The sequence below is a fragment of the Onychostoma macrolepis genome, chromosome 03 (assembly GCF_012432095.1).
Source record: "Onychostoma macrolepis isolate SWU-2019 chromosome 03, ASM1243209v1, whole genome shotgun sequence".
NCBI classification, from domain to species: Eukaryota; Metazoa; Chordata; class Actinopteri; order Cypriniformes; family Cyprinidae; genus Onychostoma; species Onychostoma macrolepis.
The window spans coordinates 25661349-25676315 of record NC_081157.1 but is presented as its reverse complement, the minus strand read 5'-3'; the positions used below and the strand labels follow the sequence as shown (position 1 = coordinate 25676315).

Below are 14967 nucleotides of genomic sequence, written 5' to 3'. Positions count from 1 at the left end.
GGCTAATTTTGCAGAATGATAACCTCTTCATGTGTGCAGTGAAGCCTGTGCTTCTATGTATACAATTTACGTCCCTGGTAATAACTTGCCTCTGTCCATAAGCCTATTAATCTTGTGATGGAAGTTGCGTTCCCCATTATTGATTTAATCCCGGATTCTGTTGCTGTGAATCCCCGTCTTGATTAAAATAGGTAATGAAGTGCTCACTTCTCCCTCCTCCTTTTTCGTTTGCTTACCACCTCTCATTTGCTCTCTCAACAGAGAGCACACTGTCTAAGAACCGAGATCACGGAGGCATGGAGACGCTACCTCTGAACGGGAACTTCAACAACAGCTATTCTCTGCGTAGTGTCGGGGGTTCGGGAGCTCCCGGGGGCAGCTGTGACTTCCTGGGAGGCGGCGGTGGAGATAGCCCCCCTCCCCTGCTCAACCCCCGCGGTTCAGAAACTCTTGGCGGCATACGGAGAAACCTCTCGGACGCAGCGGCGTTCGAGAAGATGATCATATCGGAACTTGTGCACAATAATCTACGAGGCGGTGGAGGGGCTGGGGGCGCTGACAGAACATGTGGCAGCCTGGTCAGAGGACATGGGCACATGGGAATGGGACGGGGCAGAGGCGGGGCAGAGCCAGCAATAGGCATGGAGGACGATGAAGACTTTCGTTCTAGAGAAGCGCGTCAGCGCACGCCACAAGACGTGGAACTGCTTTACAAGGCTCTGGAGGAGCCCCTGCTCCTGCAGCGTGCCCAGTCCGTGCTCTACCAGAGCGACCCCGATGAGTCCGAAAGCTACACGGCCGACCTGACCGAAAGTTTGGGCCACAGTGGTCACAGCGGCCAAAGCGCAGCAGGCCAGGGCCACAACGGAGCCCCCGATTCGCCTGCGCGGGACTCCCTCTACACCAGCATCACCAATCTGAGAGATTCGCCCTACCCCGACAGCAGCCCAGAGCCTCTAGAGGTGGTTCCGCGCTCGGCTCAGCCTCCAGAGGAGCTGTACTACAGCTCAGGTCGGCCCGCCATAGGCTCCCGCGGAGCCCCCATGCAGACCTTCTACCAGGCTCCACCTAGGAGACCGAGCACTGAAGCCCACCCCGCCCCTGAGCCCCCTCACAGTGAGGGAGATGGACAGATGCAGCTGGTCACAAGCCTGTGACCACGAGAAAGAGGTGGAGGAGGAAGAGCGCCACAGGGTCTGATGCAAAGTGCCGATGGCGATGATGGACTCCTCTCCTGTCTCTGACGCCCTCCTTATGTCTGGTTGCCTTTTTGCTCTTTCATTTGCTTTGAAGTAAGAGGTAAGGAAAGCCTAAACAGGGAGAGCGACAGAGAGGTTTGTCTCCATGGCAGCAGGCTCTCTGAAGTGCTGTGTAACCACTCTGCTCTCTCATCAGCATCATTTTCTCCTCCCTCCTCGCGCACACACATAGAGAAAGAGCAAGTCCAACTATCTGCCTTCTCTCAATGGATGTCTCTGCCTTCAGCTCACTCTGCTCCAAAAATATCGTCAAACTTCACACCGGGCTTCTATTTCTGTGTTTTATTTCAAGTCCTATCTTTAAAATGTTACTTTTGCGTAACTCCTTACCTTCGCTTTCCTTTCTCCATCATTATTTGATGAGAGCTGTTACGTGAGGAAATGGGGGTATGCCATTATATTGCAAGTGACAAAAATCTCTCTGAAAGCTCTTCAGTGTTGCCAAAAATAACTGTTTTTGAGCCAGGACACAAACTGGAATCTACACACGCGCGCGCGCACACACACGCACACACTCACAGAAGTGCTTGTTACTGAACATCAAGAGTGTGAACATATGCTCATGAAAAAGGAAAACAAGGACTATTGTTCAGACACAGGTAGCGGGAAGCTGCCTCAGTGGAGTTGCCTTTATTTCTCTCTCTGAACTGACTCTTCTGTATAGAACAACCACAGAGACTGGGAACGAGGGGGACGTTAGGACACAACCCATCATCAGCTGGGTCATTTGAAGCCTCTCGGCCATGGGACCTCTCGTGAATGAAACTCTGTAGGGTTTCGTCTCTGATCCACAGACAGGGGGTGGATTAAGGACTGAACCTGCTCTCCGAATCACTGATGGATGTTGTAGGTGGACGTGCTGTATCACCTGTGTTATTGTGGCTAGAAGAATTTTTTTGCTACCGCTCCAGCCATTCTTCGAGTCCGACCTCTGTACATACGAACCACACGGAAGCGAAAGCAAGTCTTACTCTACTCGTCTCCTGTACATAGAAGAACAAAAGCAACAAAAAAGTATCAAATACTACGAAAAACAGTTCTTGTACTGCAACAGAAATCAAAAATAAAGATGTTTTGAAGTTTGTGACCCAAACACTACGCCATTCTCTCCCTCTCTCTTTCTTTCGCTCTCTCCGGCCCTCGTTCGGTCCTGCCCTGGAGCCCCGCGGTGCCAGGAAATCTAATTGTCTGCCAAGAGACAGCGAGAGAGAGACAGAAAGAGAAGGATTTTACATACAAACGAGATAAATCCTGGCACAATTTTTATGTAATATAACCCATTACATTGTTGGTAATGTTTGACCTTCAACATTCCCAGACAGGAAGCGCTTGACATGAATGGAAGGGGAATGCACTGTGCCTCAGGGGCACACTGGTGCATTGTGGGTTGATTGACAGCAGCCATGATGTAGTGTTGGTTATATTTTATCTGGAAGATGTAATAGATATCAGACGACTAGATGAATAGAATATAAGATATTTAGGTGAAAAAAAAAAAATCAGGGGGCACATTCGGAAAAGTTTCAGTCGCAAACCCTAGATTGTATTTGACTGTTTTTACATACCAATATCAGCTGTTGTTTCTGAACCTGGTGTGACAGTTGATTTACAATTTGTATGTGTATGTCTGAACGTGAACATTTGGATGCCTGCGAACCAGAGTACGTATGTGTGCGAGTGTGTATCTCAGAGGCTATTTTTATTGGGTTAGATGGACCCGCATTAGAAGAACAGGAAGCAGAGTAAATCTATATCTATATAAGAGCTCAGTATAAGCTTCCATCTAAAAGACTTTGTTAAAGGTATTTTAAATGTTGTTTTTTTGCCAGTCAGGTAAAATGGAAACTGAGGTTTAGAACAAAAAAACAAAACAGGTTTAGCATTCATTGAGCAACAGGAACATCTGACCAATGAGACACAGCCTCTGTGGTTTAGAATCCCCATATGCAAATGAGCTGCATAGCCTATTGAACAAAAGAGAGGTATTCATGAGTGCTCCGCCCCTCTGAAGTCTGCTCAATCTTCAAGTCTTTCATGTCTGATGTTTTATTTATTAATATTTATTTGTCTGTTTTGATTATGCACATATTCATTTATTCAGTGTGGTTTTCATTCTGTGTACAAAGCATATGTGAGGGTGACGAGAGTGTGCTGTTCTTCGAAAAGCATACTAGCATACTACTCTTGCTGCAGTATATATGATGTATTCTTTGCACGGTATGCAAATTTTCTCTCATATTACCTAGTAAATTTTGCCAGAATGAGTGGTAAACAACAGAAGATGAATTCGGTATGGCATAGCATTCTTAATATTTCTGCCATAATAAGAAATATTAAGAGTAGAATGCTAATAAATAGAATTCAGCCAGTATAAATTATTTTGTCCCACAATTCAAAGTGGTTTACTTGATCTTTCATTTCCAATTTGATGGATGAACCGAAAATATTGCCTGTAATTTTTCATTTTTAAATTGGATTGGACTGCCAATAGCAAAGATGCTCTATTTGCCAAAAACGCTTTTGTTTCTAGTTTTTATTAAATATTATTCACTGAATGATCCAACATGATGAGGTCATGTGACAACAGTGAAGCATGTTTGAAATGTTTATTGTGGAACATCTGTCACTATTTAGAAAAAATAAATACACTGAATACTATGCAGTAAGTAATAAGCTAGTATGCCATTCCAAATATAGCCATATAGAGAAAGAGAGAGATCAGGGGTGGGTATCCATGTTTAATGTCAGAGGAAGAGGTGATGTCAAAACTACACAAGTCTGCAGCTGGTTTAGAGAAGGTCTGCTGCACCCACTGTCAAATGTGGAGAACATTGTGCATCCCGAATCAACATCCTATCATTCAATCCAAGCACCATCTGCACTCTCTCTTTCTCTATCTCTCACTCCTGTAAGTCTTCTAAGGGGACGTGTGTGCAATCCATTGCATGGTAACTTGTACTGATTGACACAGGGTCAGTATGTTCACCGGTGTGCTGTGGTTAGTACACCCGGTCCTATATTTAGCCCGAGGCATGTATGATCAGCTTTTCTTTAAAGCAATGACCTGAACATTTTTTTTTTTTTACTTGCTTTTCTTGCAAAAATGTTCCATGTTGATGAGTAGGACCAGCTTCAACTGGTCAGCAGGTTTGACCGTTTGAATGTATTGTCATACACCGTTGTGAACTGGCTCTTAGAGCTTAGGATGCCCTCTAAGGAGATCTGCTCCTGACTCATGGCCCTCTGCCCACCTGGCACCACATCGCTGCTGTTTTACCCCCTTATACCCTTCTGCACCGGCCCGCGGGAGAGGCTGTTTACCTCTCTCCCTCCATCCCTGGAGACGTCCTATGTGCGTCACGTTTTGTGCATCTCTCCTTTTTGTGCCCTTGCTCGTTTTTATTTCCCATCTACCCTTCTTCCTCGTTCCCCCTCCTATACCGTTCTCTCCATTCCCACTTAGCTCACCGAAATATTTTTACATGGCTTTCCTAGCTGAGCATTAATGTGGGAAGATTTGTTATGTTAGTCAAAGGCTTTGTTTACATGGGACTGAAGGGATAATATAGTACAGTGTTGAATATGGTGATAATGACAGTGATTATGCGCTGTAGTAAACTGCTAGACTAAAGCCTGCTCCGAGGGACTGCTACCACCTCCAAAATCCCCATACAACCCCTGATTATCATAATAATACTAAGAGCTATAATCTAGCGGAGTCAACCCACCATGCTCCCGCTCTCTGGGTTTCTCCCTTTGTCTTTCCCCCCTCTCGCTCTTTGAGAGCACTTGTGTTCGCTGTTCTTTAGATATGAAAGGAGTCACCCTGATCCGCTCTCCATATCGGCCTCGTTTTCATGTCTTCACATTCAAATGGAGAGGCAAAGAGTGCATGAGTAGACACCGGATGACTAGGCCCAGACAGAATCTGCTGCTTTTTTTCCCCATTTTTATGCAGAATGAGTTTAAGCTCAGAGTGCTACACTTTTATTGGTAGCTGAAAGAAGTTTTCCAAAATATGAAAAGAACCCCTGAAATCGCTTGACGAATACAGATTTCTTTCCTATTTCAAATTTCATTTTGACACAAGAAGTTCGGTCTGGATATATCCACCATTTTTATATAACCAATAGCCTTTAGGGTTACATCAGTCAACCATGATGACAGATGGAATTAAAGGGAAGAGCATTCAAATTCTAGATCAGACTGCAGACAGCATTAAGTGCTATAACGTGCTATCAGAAATTTCCTATTTCCCACTTATGAAGTTGTGATTACGAGCTTGTCGCATTCGAGTGCTGCTTTGTCAGAAAGAATAAAATGTAGCAATCCCATTGGTTGACAATCATATAAACATTCACCGCACTAGATAGTCTGCTGACAATTCTGGAATTTGCTCAAATACATGCTTATTTCACTGTTTATAATGCGACACACAATATGCTTCAAATGATCTTTCATATATAGCCTATAAATACATTACTTTAGCGACTAGACAAAGTGATGTAGTTCTGAGAATATCGTTGACGGCAGCAATGGTTGTCCCCTCCAACATGTTTAAAGTTTATGGCCTGCCCAACTCGGAAACTCTGGTATCGAAATTATTTCAGAGTTTCCCAGTAGTAAATAAGACTTGAGAGGCGTTCACGTCCAATTTCCAATTAGGAAACTCATATTTATGATAATTCCGATAGCACGTGAAGGCAGCATAAGTTCCAACCCTACTCCAACACACCTGTCTGTAATTATCAAGTGCTCAAGATTATCTCAATTATCAAGATCTGAATTAGCTGGTTCAGGTGTGTTAGATCAGGGTCGGAGCTGAAAGTTGATCTCCAGGAACAGGTTTGGGCACGCCCACAGGTGCAAGATGAGTCATCAGTATTGGTTGGTTTTCTCAATAGAGAAAGTACATTTTAAATGTGTATATCTTCAAAAAGTTCAATGTTTAGGAGTACAAAACCACTTGTCGTGGACAAAATGTCTCAAAACTGTCATTTATATGTCATGGGGTCTTTAATAATGGAACTCAAGGGACTAGAGATGTCTTCAACTTAGTGATTGATGCGTGTTCCAGTTCTGCAGAAATCCGGAGTTTTCCGTAAGTGCAGATTCTGTATGGGCCTGTGAGACCGAGAGGAACTATGAAAGGTCCTCTTTCCAGACACCCGTCTCTTGTCCCTCTCCACATAGGTGCCACTGCACCGGCCTGCACTCCTGTGATCTGACAGTCTGTCACCTTGCTGTCAACCCAATCCTCAGCTGGGGCTTGGCACCAGAGAGTCCGAGTCGTGACCTCTGATCACGAGCCATCCCCCTATGTAGCACAAGAACTTCGCTTTCAGAGCCACATGTTGACTTGATGTCCAGATAGGAGGATAGATATAATAAAAAGGGAGAGAGCGATATGAACAAGTCATTCACTGCTGTCAAAACAACATGAAGTATCAGCCCTGGGCAAAGCACCCCACCTGCTCGGCCACACCGCGTCTGACAGGCTAAGAGAGCCCCTGGAGTTAAATGACATGTTTTATTGGGATCCCTCAGTCACTGAGCGATCAACACCTTCCTGTAACACGGAAGCATTTTAACACCACCACAGCCACCGAACAAGGGACCATCCTGACAGAGCTTACTTACACCCTTTTCCATCGAAATGGTGCTTGTGTTAAAAGGATGTGTGAACGTCTTTTACAACTGGCCCACATTTCCACTGACTTGAGAGCTGAACGATAATGCACCTGGCTGTTACTACGTAACCTGTCTACAAACAAACAGTGCTTCTACGTTTTTTAAGGTGCAGTTACATTTACCTTTGCAAAATTTCACAGGCAAAATCCAATCGTTTCAATAGGAATTTTGCACTCGAATTTACAGTGTTGACCAACAGAATAGTGCATGCTTTGAAAGTGACTTCTGTGTGAAGGGTACTTTGTGCATCACTACACTATTGACTTTGGACAATAGATCTTTTTTTATGGTGGACCTTTTTATCATGCACCCCCTCTGGGTTAACCATAGATATGCAGGAAATTGGTGGAAATGTTTTTAATGTTACCACACATTTTGAGAGCGTATTTTACCATCCATAAATTCAATATCTTTATCATGAGTTGGCTATGATATAAAGGAAGTAATTTTAAATATTTGAAATCTATTAGGTATTTGTTTCATGATATTAAATTTATAACAAAAAAAATTTCATCATTTCATACACACAACATTTGTAAATTAAAGCAATAATCCAAGAGACCGTGCATTACATGAAGCAGAATGTCTAAAACTCCTTTAACCATGGTAAAATTACTGTAAAGGACAGGGTTCAGTGATTACTGTGGAAAATGATAGCAACAGCAATATGATTAAAGATACAAATGTATAATAATTAGTTCAGACTAAACATTTCTTATGCTAAATAATATAGTTAAAACCAATGCAATAATCTGAGTGCAAGAGTATCAGCATTTTACAACAAAGTTGGAACTATCGGTTTTATTAAAATCATTTTGTTCAGATTGACCGGTAAATTACAATTATTATAGGCTGTTAAGTGTGACATTTCACTGTTTTTGGTTTGAGATTTAAGCAGCAGTTGTGGAGCCCTGAACCAGCTTTTTTGTCAGAAGGAAATGTGTGGATTGGGCCAGATTGGCCACCAGCACCATGTCGGTGGAAAAGGGGTAACTGTCATAAACAGAGAGGGAACAGGCACAGAGCTGTTAAACCGACATCTACACACTAATAATGTAGTATTATTTGGTCTCTTGGAGTGTGTCTGTGCTAGAAACAGCACCTGTACCGTAGTTTTGAGAATATGTTAGACTGTGACATGAGCCCAGTGGGGAGGTTCATGTTGTTAACTGTTAACCAGCTGTCTGTCAGTCTTTAACAATGGCTCGGTCAGGCAGGGTTACACCAGAACACAGAGCTCTGGGTAATACAGACTCCCAAAACAGTGTTCCTACTCTGATCACAAAACACTAACATGCGAGTCATGCCTGAGCTGTGTAGTTTTTTTGTACTCTGTACAGAAGGGCATTTTTACATGTTTAAGTTGGACCAATCTGAAGCAAGTTGTGGTTTGTTTTATAGCTTCTTTTAGGCATGCCTTTGACTGTATGTTTGCATATTAAATATGACCCAGAGGGGCCGCGTGGGCCAGCGTTCAGCAGATGAGTGGGTGTAAACCGGTCTTCTAGAAGAATCACCGCCTTATCATACAAGCAAGTTTCTTTAAAAAACACCCAGTGATTTAACTCAGCATTGTGTTCATTTCCTGTCAGGGTTTGTTGGGTTTTGAGAAAGGGGGCAGGGTCAGAATCACCCTAGAATGTATTAGGCCTTCTTGAGTTGGACTATCATAACTACATCTTTGTGTGATCGCGCAGTATTAGACATTGTATAAGATGAGAACTGAACATGGGAGAAACAATTAGTAGTCATCAAAGGCCAGGGTGATGGTTATGTCATTGAGGTTATGTATCATGTAACTTTTTTTTTTCTTCCCTTCTGAACTCATTGTTTTATTTGAACAGCTTTTTGATTAAATTATGATGCTTGAGTCCCGTGTAACAGGAGGGTTGATGTGATTTACTGTTTTTATTGAAGAATGATATGTGTTTTATTTCTCACCGTCATTGCTTTGACAGCTGTTTGGGCCAAAGGGGATGGTTTTATGTAAGCGTTTGCGTCATTGCAGGTCAGTACGACCCTGTATCAGCACATATTAATAAAAAATTACTAAAACCGAACATTGGTCGTTTCATGTCTGAGGTGGGTCAAAAATCACACACTCACTGTACAAATTAATATTCAGGTGTGTTATCGCCACTTTATTTTTTTTCTTAGTGGTTATGCAAATTACTTCAACTAAAGTGACTATATTCTACAACATTTTTACATTACCTTTTTCCTTCTGCCCTGAGATCCACTTATAATGTCTGTCAAAGTTTCTTACACAAAAACATATGTAATTAAGTTTTGCGTGACAATTTTTCAACCTCTGTGACCTTTAGAATTACACAGGCATTTTTGAAGCTGTCCCTTTGTCACGCAGGAACTTGCCTGGGAATGTGCTTTTACTGTTCATCGTAAATTTATGTGGTAATTCATCATTTTTACTTGCCCAAAACAATAATTTTTAAGTATTTTACAGTAAGATATAATGCAATGTTAAACCATTTACAATTATTTTAAAGGACATGGTACAGTTTTTGTTTGTTTGTTTGTTTTTACTGCAGCATTTAGTTGACCCAAAAATGAAAATTTGCTGAAAATGTATGTACCCTCAGAACATACAAGATGTAGATGAGTTTGTTTCTTCATCGGAACAGATTTGGAGAAATTTAGCATCACATCACTTCATCAAAGGATCCTCTGAAGTGAATGGGTGCCGTCAGAATGATACTCAAAACAGCTGATAAAAATTTAAAAATCACGATAATCCACAAAACTCCAGTCCATAAATTAATGTTTTATAAAGGAAAAAGCCATAATCCATATTAACGTTTCTTCCAGGTAAAAAATACAAAATAAAAAAAAATAATAATAAGTCCATCCCTGTCTATCCTCTCACATCATAATCCACCAACATATTTGTTTAGAACAGTTTTGAACTTTTTTGTTCCCCCCGCTTGTAAATGGTGCTTGGTCTGTGCATATTTCTCTCCTGTTTCAAACAAGAAGAAAGCAATATTGTGAATAGAGGGCTCATATTTTAGTCAACAACAGATAAAATTCTCATAATTATTTTTTGTTTTTTACACAAACATGTCTTTTCACTTCACAAGATGTTATTTGATGGACTAGTCATTGTGTGAATTACTTGTGGATTTTTATCAGATATTTGGACTCACTTTCTGACGGCACCCATTCACTGCAGAGGTCCACTGTTGAGCAAGTCATGTAATGCTTAATTTCTCCAAATCTGTTCTAATGAATAAACAAACTCATCTATATTTTGTATGGTCTGAGGCTGAGTACATTCAAAGCACATTTTCATTATTGGGTGAACTATTCATTTAAGGTTGGTCCTTTGGAAAGTTGACGATGCAGAGATGCAGTACCACATTACCAGTAACAGCACATTCACTGGACTTCCTGCACATCTAAATATTAATATGAATAGTAGTATCTTCTTCTAGGGCTGAATTACTGATCTGAATTGAGATCTGCCAGTTAAGATATTCTAGAGTAGTGCTTCTCAACGGGGGCGTTCGGAGGGCATCGGGGGTCGCTGGAAGCAATATTTTTGAAAGGGGGGCGCTGAGCTGTTCTTGGGGGGCGTTTGGTTTAGGCGAGTTTACACCAAGGATATATGAGCTGAACCTTGCAAAACAAAATGGTCTGCAACATCCTAACACCGTCTCTACACTGGATGCATCAAAGCGCACTTTCTGTATCTATTTGTCAACTTGTCGGTAGCGCAAACGCGTTGAGTGCGTCAGAAATAGAACGCGGCATCCGTTTACTGTAGCGCTTGCATTTATTACTGAACAACTTATTATAAGGGGATCCATGTAGGCTACTTCGACGCAATGTGTCGCGCCGTTCGCGCCCGGTGTAGTAGTGTTAAAACTGCCGCTTCTAGACTAGACAGTGTATCATTTCCATAGCAACGACTCTTTACTTCAGTGTTCGCTCGGCTTTCTGTAGCGCAACTGATGAACTTCCCGTGAAGCCAATATGCATTTAGACACAATGAAGCATGAGATGCTTTTTCTTGTTTAGAAAAAAATAATATAAATGATTTTTGTTTGCTGATTGACAAATTTCTAAATTCACCTGGCTTTTTTTTTTTTCTTCTTCTTGGGAAACTTATGATAATATTTCAAGTCCAGTCAAATCAAATATGTCATGGATGCCATGTGCCATTCAGTGTTGGGTTAAAATACATGATTTTAAATAAAATATAGCCTAGCCTATACCACCATTCAAAAAAGTAGTTGGCATACCACAACAACAAAAAAGCAAGATTTGAAATTGAATTGATAATAACAAAAATATAAATTTAATTATTTAATTTATATAAGGAAGATATAAATCAGGACTGCACTAAAATAATAACTATTTTGAAAATGAGAAGCATATGTTTCCCATCTTTCTATAACCCCAATTCCAGAAAAGTTGGGACGTTTTGTGAAATGCCATACAATCAAGAAAATGTTATGTGTTCATTCTCTTTAACCTATATTTAATTGACTGAAGTACAAAGAAAAATAGCCAGTGTTTATACTGGCCAAATTTTATTTAGTAAATATGAACTAATTTTGATTTCGATGGCTGCAACACACTCCAAAAGAGCTGGGACAGAGGCATGTTTAACACTGTGTCACATAAATTTTCCCTTTTAATTACAATGTTTAATTGTTTGGAAATTGAGGATACTAATTCTTCTAATTCTAATGATTCTTCTTTTCATGATGGGCCGTACATGTTCAATAGGAGACAGATCTGCTGGCCAGTCAGTCACATGCACATGTGTCTATGAAACCATGTTGTTGTAGCAGATGCAAAATGAGAGCTTGCATTGTCTTGATCTAATAACCATGGACTTCCCATGAAAGACGTCATCTTGATGGCAGTGTATATATATACAGTGGTGTGAAAAAGTGTTGGCCCCCTTCCTGATTTTTTTTTTTTTTTTTTTGCATGTTTGTCACACTTTAATGTTTCAGATCATCAAACAAATTTAAATATTAATCAAAGATAACACAAGTAAACACAACATGCAGTTTTTAAATGCAGTTTTCTATTATGAAGGGAAAACAAAATCCAAACCCACATGGTCCTGTGTGAAAAAGTGCTTGCCCCCTAAACCTAATAACTGGTTGTGCCACCCTTCGCAGCAACAACTGCAATCAAGCGTTTGCGATAACTGGCAATGAGTCTGTTACAGCGCTGTGGAGGAATTTTGGCCCACACATCTTTGCAGAATTCTTTTAATTCAGCCACATTGGAGGGTTTTCAAGCATGAATGGACTGTTTAAGGTCATGCCACAGCATTTCAATTGGATTTAAGTCCAGACTTTGATTTGGCCACTCCAAAACCTTCATTTTGTTTTTCTTGAGACATTTAGAGGTGGACTTGCTGCTGTGTTTGGAATCATTGTCCTGCTGCAGAACCCAAGTGCGCTTGAGCTTGAGGTCACAAACTGATGGCCAAACATTCTCCTTCAGGATTTTCTGATAGAGAGCAGAATTCATGGTTCCAGCAATTATGGCAAGTCATCCAGATTCTGAAGCTGCAAAGCAGCTTGCATTTTTTGGCAAATGTGAGACGAGCCTTTGTGTTCTTTTTGGTCAGCAATGGCTTTTGCCTTGGAACTCTCCCATGGATGCTGTTTTTGCCTAGTCTCTTTCTTATTGTTGAATCATGAACACTGACCTTAATTGAGGCAAGTGAGGCCTGCAGTTCTTTAGATGTTGTTCTGGGTTCTTTTATGACCTCCTGGATGAGTCGTCTTTGTGCTCTTGGAGTAATTTTGGTAGGCCGGCCACTCCTGGGAAGGTTCATCACTGTTCCAAGTGTTCTCCATTTGTGGATAATGGCTCTGACCATGGTTTGCTGGAGTCCCAAAGCCTTAGAGATGGCTTTACCCTTTCCAGACTGATACATGTAAACTATTTTGTTTCTCATCTGTTTATGAATTTCTTAAGATCGCGGAATGATGTGTTGCTCTTTAAACATGCTTCACTTTGTCAGACAGGTTCTATTTAAGTGATTTCTTGATTCAACAGGTCTGGCAGTAATCAGGCCTGGGTTTGGCTAGTGAAATTTAACTCAGCTTTCTAAAATAATGTGGTTAATCACAGTTCTTTCATGATTTAATAGGAGGGGGCAAGCACTTTTTCACACAGGGCCATGTGGGTTTGGATTTTGTTTTCCCTTCATAATAAAAAACTGCATTTAAAAACTGCATGTTGTGTTTACTTGTGTTATCTTTGATTAATATTTAAATTTGTTTGATGATCTGAAACATTAAAGTGTGACAAACATGCAAAATATTTAAAAATCAGGAAGGGGGCCAACACTCTTTCACACCACTGTACATTGGAAATATTTTCTTTGTACTTCTGTCAATTAAATACAAGTTAATGAGAACTAACAAATCACAGGTTCTTGATTTTATTGCATTTTACAATACATCCCAACTTTTCTGGAATTGGGGTTGTACTTTGAAGTATTTGTAAGCAAACTTTGAAATATTGTCACATGCAGAATTTATGAAATATATTAAAAGACGGTTTATATTCCTTCCATTTTCAAGTGTAAATGTGATATTTACCCACCAAAATTACCATGTCTACTATGTCAGAAAAAAAGGAAATTCAATATATTATTTAAAAAAAAGGGTATTTTCTAAAACTAAGGGATACATATTGTTATTTTTCACTGAAAGCTAATTAAAAACATCCATACATATGACAGTAGTAAAAGGGTGTTCAAGACAAGAGTTCCAGGAACAGAAGAACAAACTAAAAAACTAAAAAAAAAACTTTTTTTTTTTAAACAGGATATTTTTTTTTATTGGGTCTCTTTAAATTTGGGGCAAGGTATATCAGATCTCATCATCATTGAAGCTGTAGTAATGAAAATCACCAACATGCTTAAAAACTAAGCTTAAATTATTCTTATTACACTTATTTTCAAATATTTCACTCTAAAAAAAAGTACTTCACTGTCTTATTCGATCAATTCAATGTATCCTTAAATTAACTTAATTTCTTAAAAATCATAATGACCCCATACATTTGAATAGTACTGTAAAAATAACAGTCCTCATTATAAACACGAAATAATAATCAACTGTAATGTTCAGTGAAGACAATTAGACTGTTTTATTTGATGGGGGGCGGTGAGGGACCTGGGGCCTAATTTATAAAGCTTGCGTACGCACAGATTTGATCTTAGAGTGTGCGTACGCTTAAATCCACGCCAACGCTCATATTTATAAAAACGGTCTTTGACGTGGAAAAGTGCTTAGCGTCACGTCAGGGTCCGAGCAGACCTACACACTTTTTATTGTCGGAGTAATGCAGAATTATATCAGAATGATTGGTGATATTTTATATGTTTATGATATTAATTAGGAGTCGTTTACAAGGCAGAGAGCTGAAACCATTCAGTTGCACACAAGTTCAAGATAATTTGCAATTCATAGATTTCACATCTGAAAGAGGCGCGTACGCTCGTTTTCTGTTCGTACGTTCATTCTATGAATCGCACGTACGCATTTCTGAGAAACGATCGTAAGATCAAATTTAGCACGGTTTCTGCGCAACATTTTATAAATGAGGCCCCTGGAAAATGGGTAGGGGGCGCTGGCCCAAAAATGGTTGAGAACCACTGTTCTAGTAAGGATGTTTCTGTAATACGGCCCCTTGTGGTTCACAATAATAACAGTCTTCCTTATTACTTCACAGTGACTAGTGTATAGGTGTTGATGTGTAAATGTGGCCAGATGTTAATTTGCTTGTAGTTCATATAGGTGTGACATCACACCTTTTGAGAATAAGTCTAAATTTAAAGTAAAGGGAAAGCAAGGGATGATATAAGCAGCCAGGTTGTTTTGAGACAACTACCTGAACTTTAAATGTAATTTGATGAATTACTCAAGAGCCATATCATTTACATTTTGTCAATGCAACTGGCTGATGGCACCACAAAAACAATACACCGTCCTAAACCTTTCAGTAGCGATTATCC

The 14967-nt window shown here is 40.3% G+C and overlaps 1 protein-coding gene across 2 annotated transcripts in view; it reads left to right on the top strand.

Annotated features, from left to right (window-relative positions):
- The window catches only part of adgrl1a (adhesion G protein-coupled receptor L1a), a 177950-nt gene extending 168940 nt beyond the window's left edge, over positions 1-9010 (top strand). For both annotated transcript variants that reach the window (XM_058770095.1, XM_058770094.1), the window contains exon 25: positions 262-9010. In XM_058770095.1, coding sequence (XP_058626078.1) covers positions 262-1157 — 896 coding nt within the window. In that variant the 3' untranslated portion in view covers positions 1158-9010. The remainder of the gene's footprint in view (positions 1-261) is intronic.
- The last annotated feature ends 5957 nt before the right edge of the window (positions 9011-14967 follow it).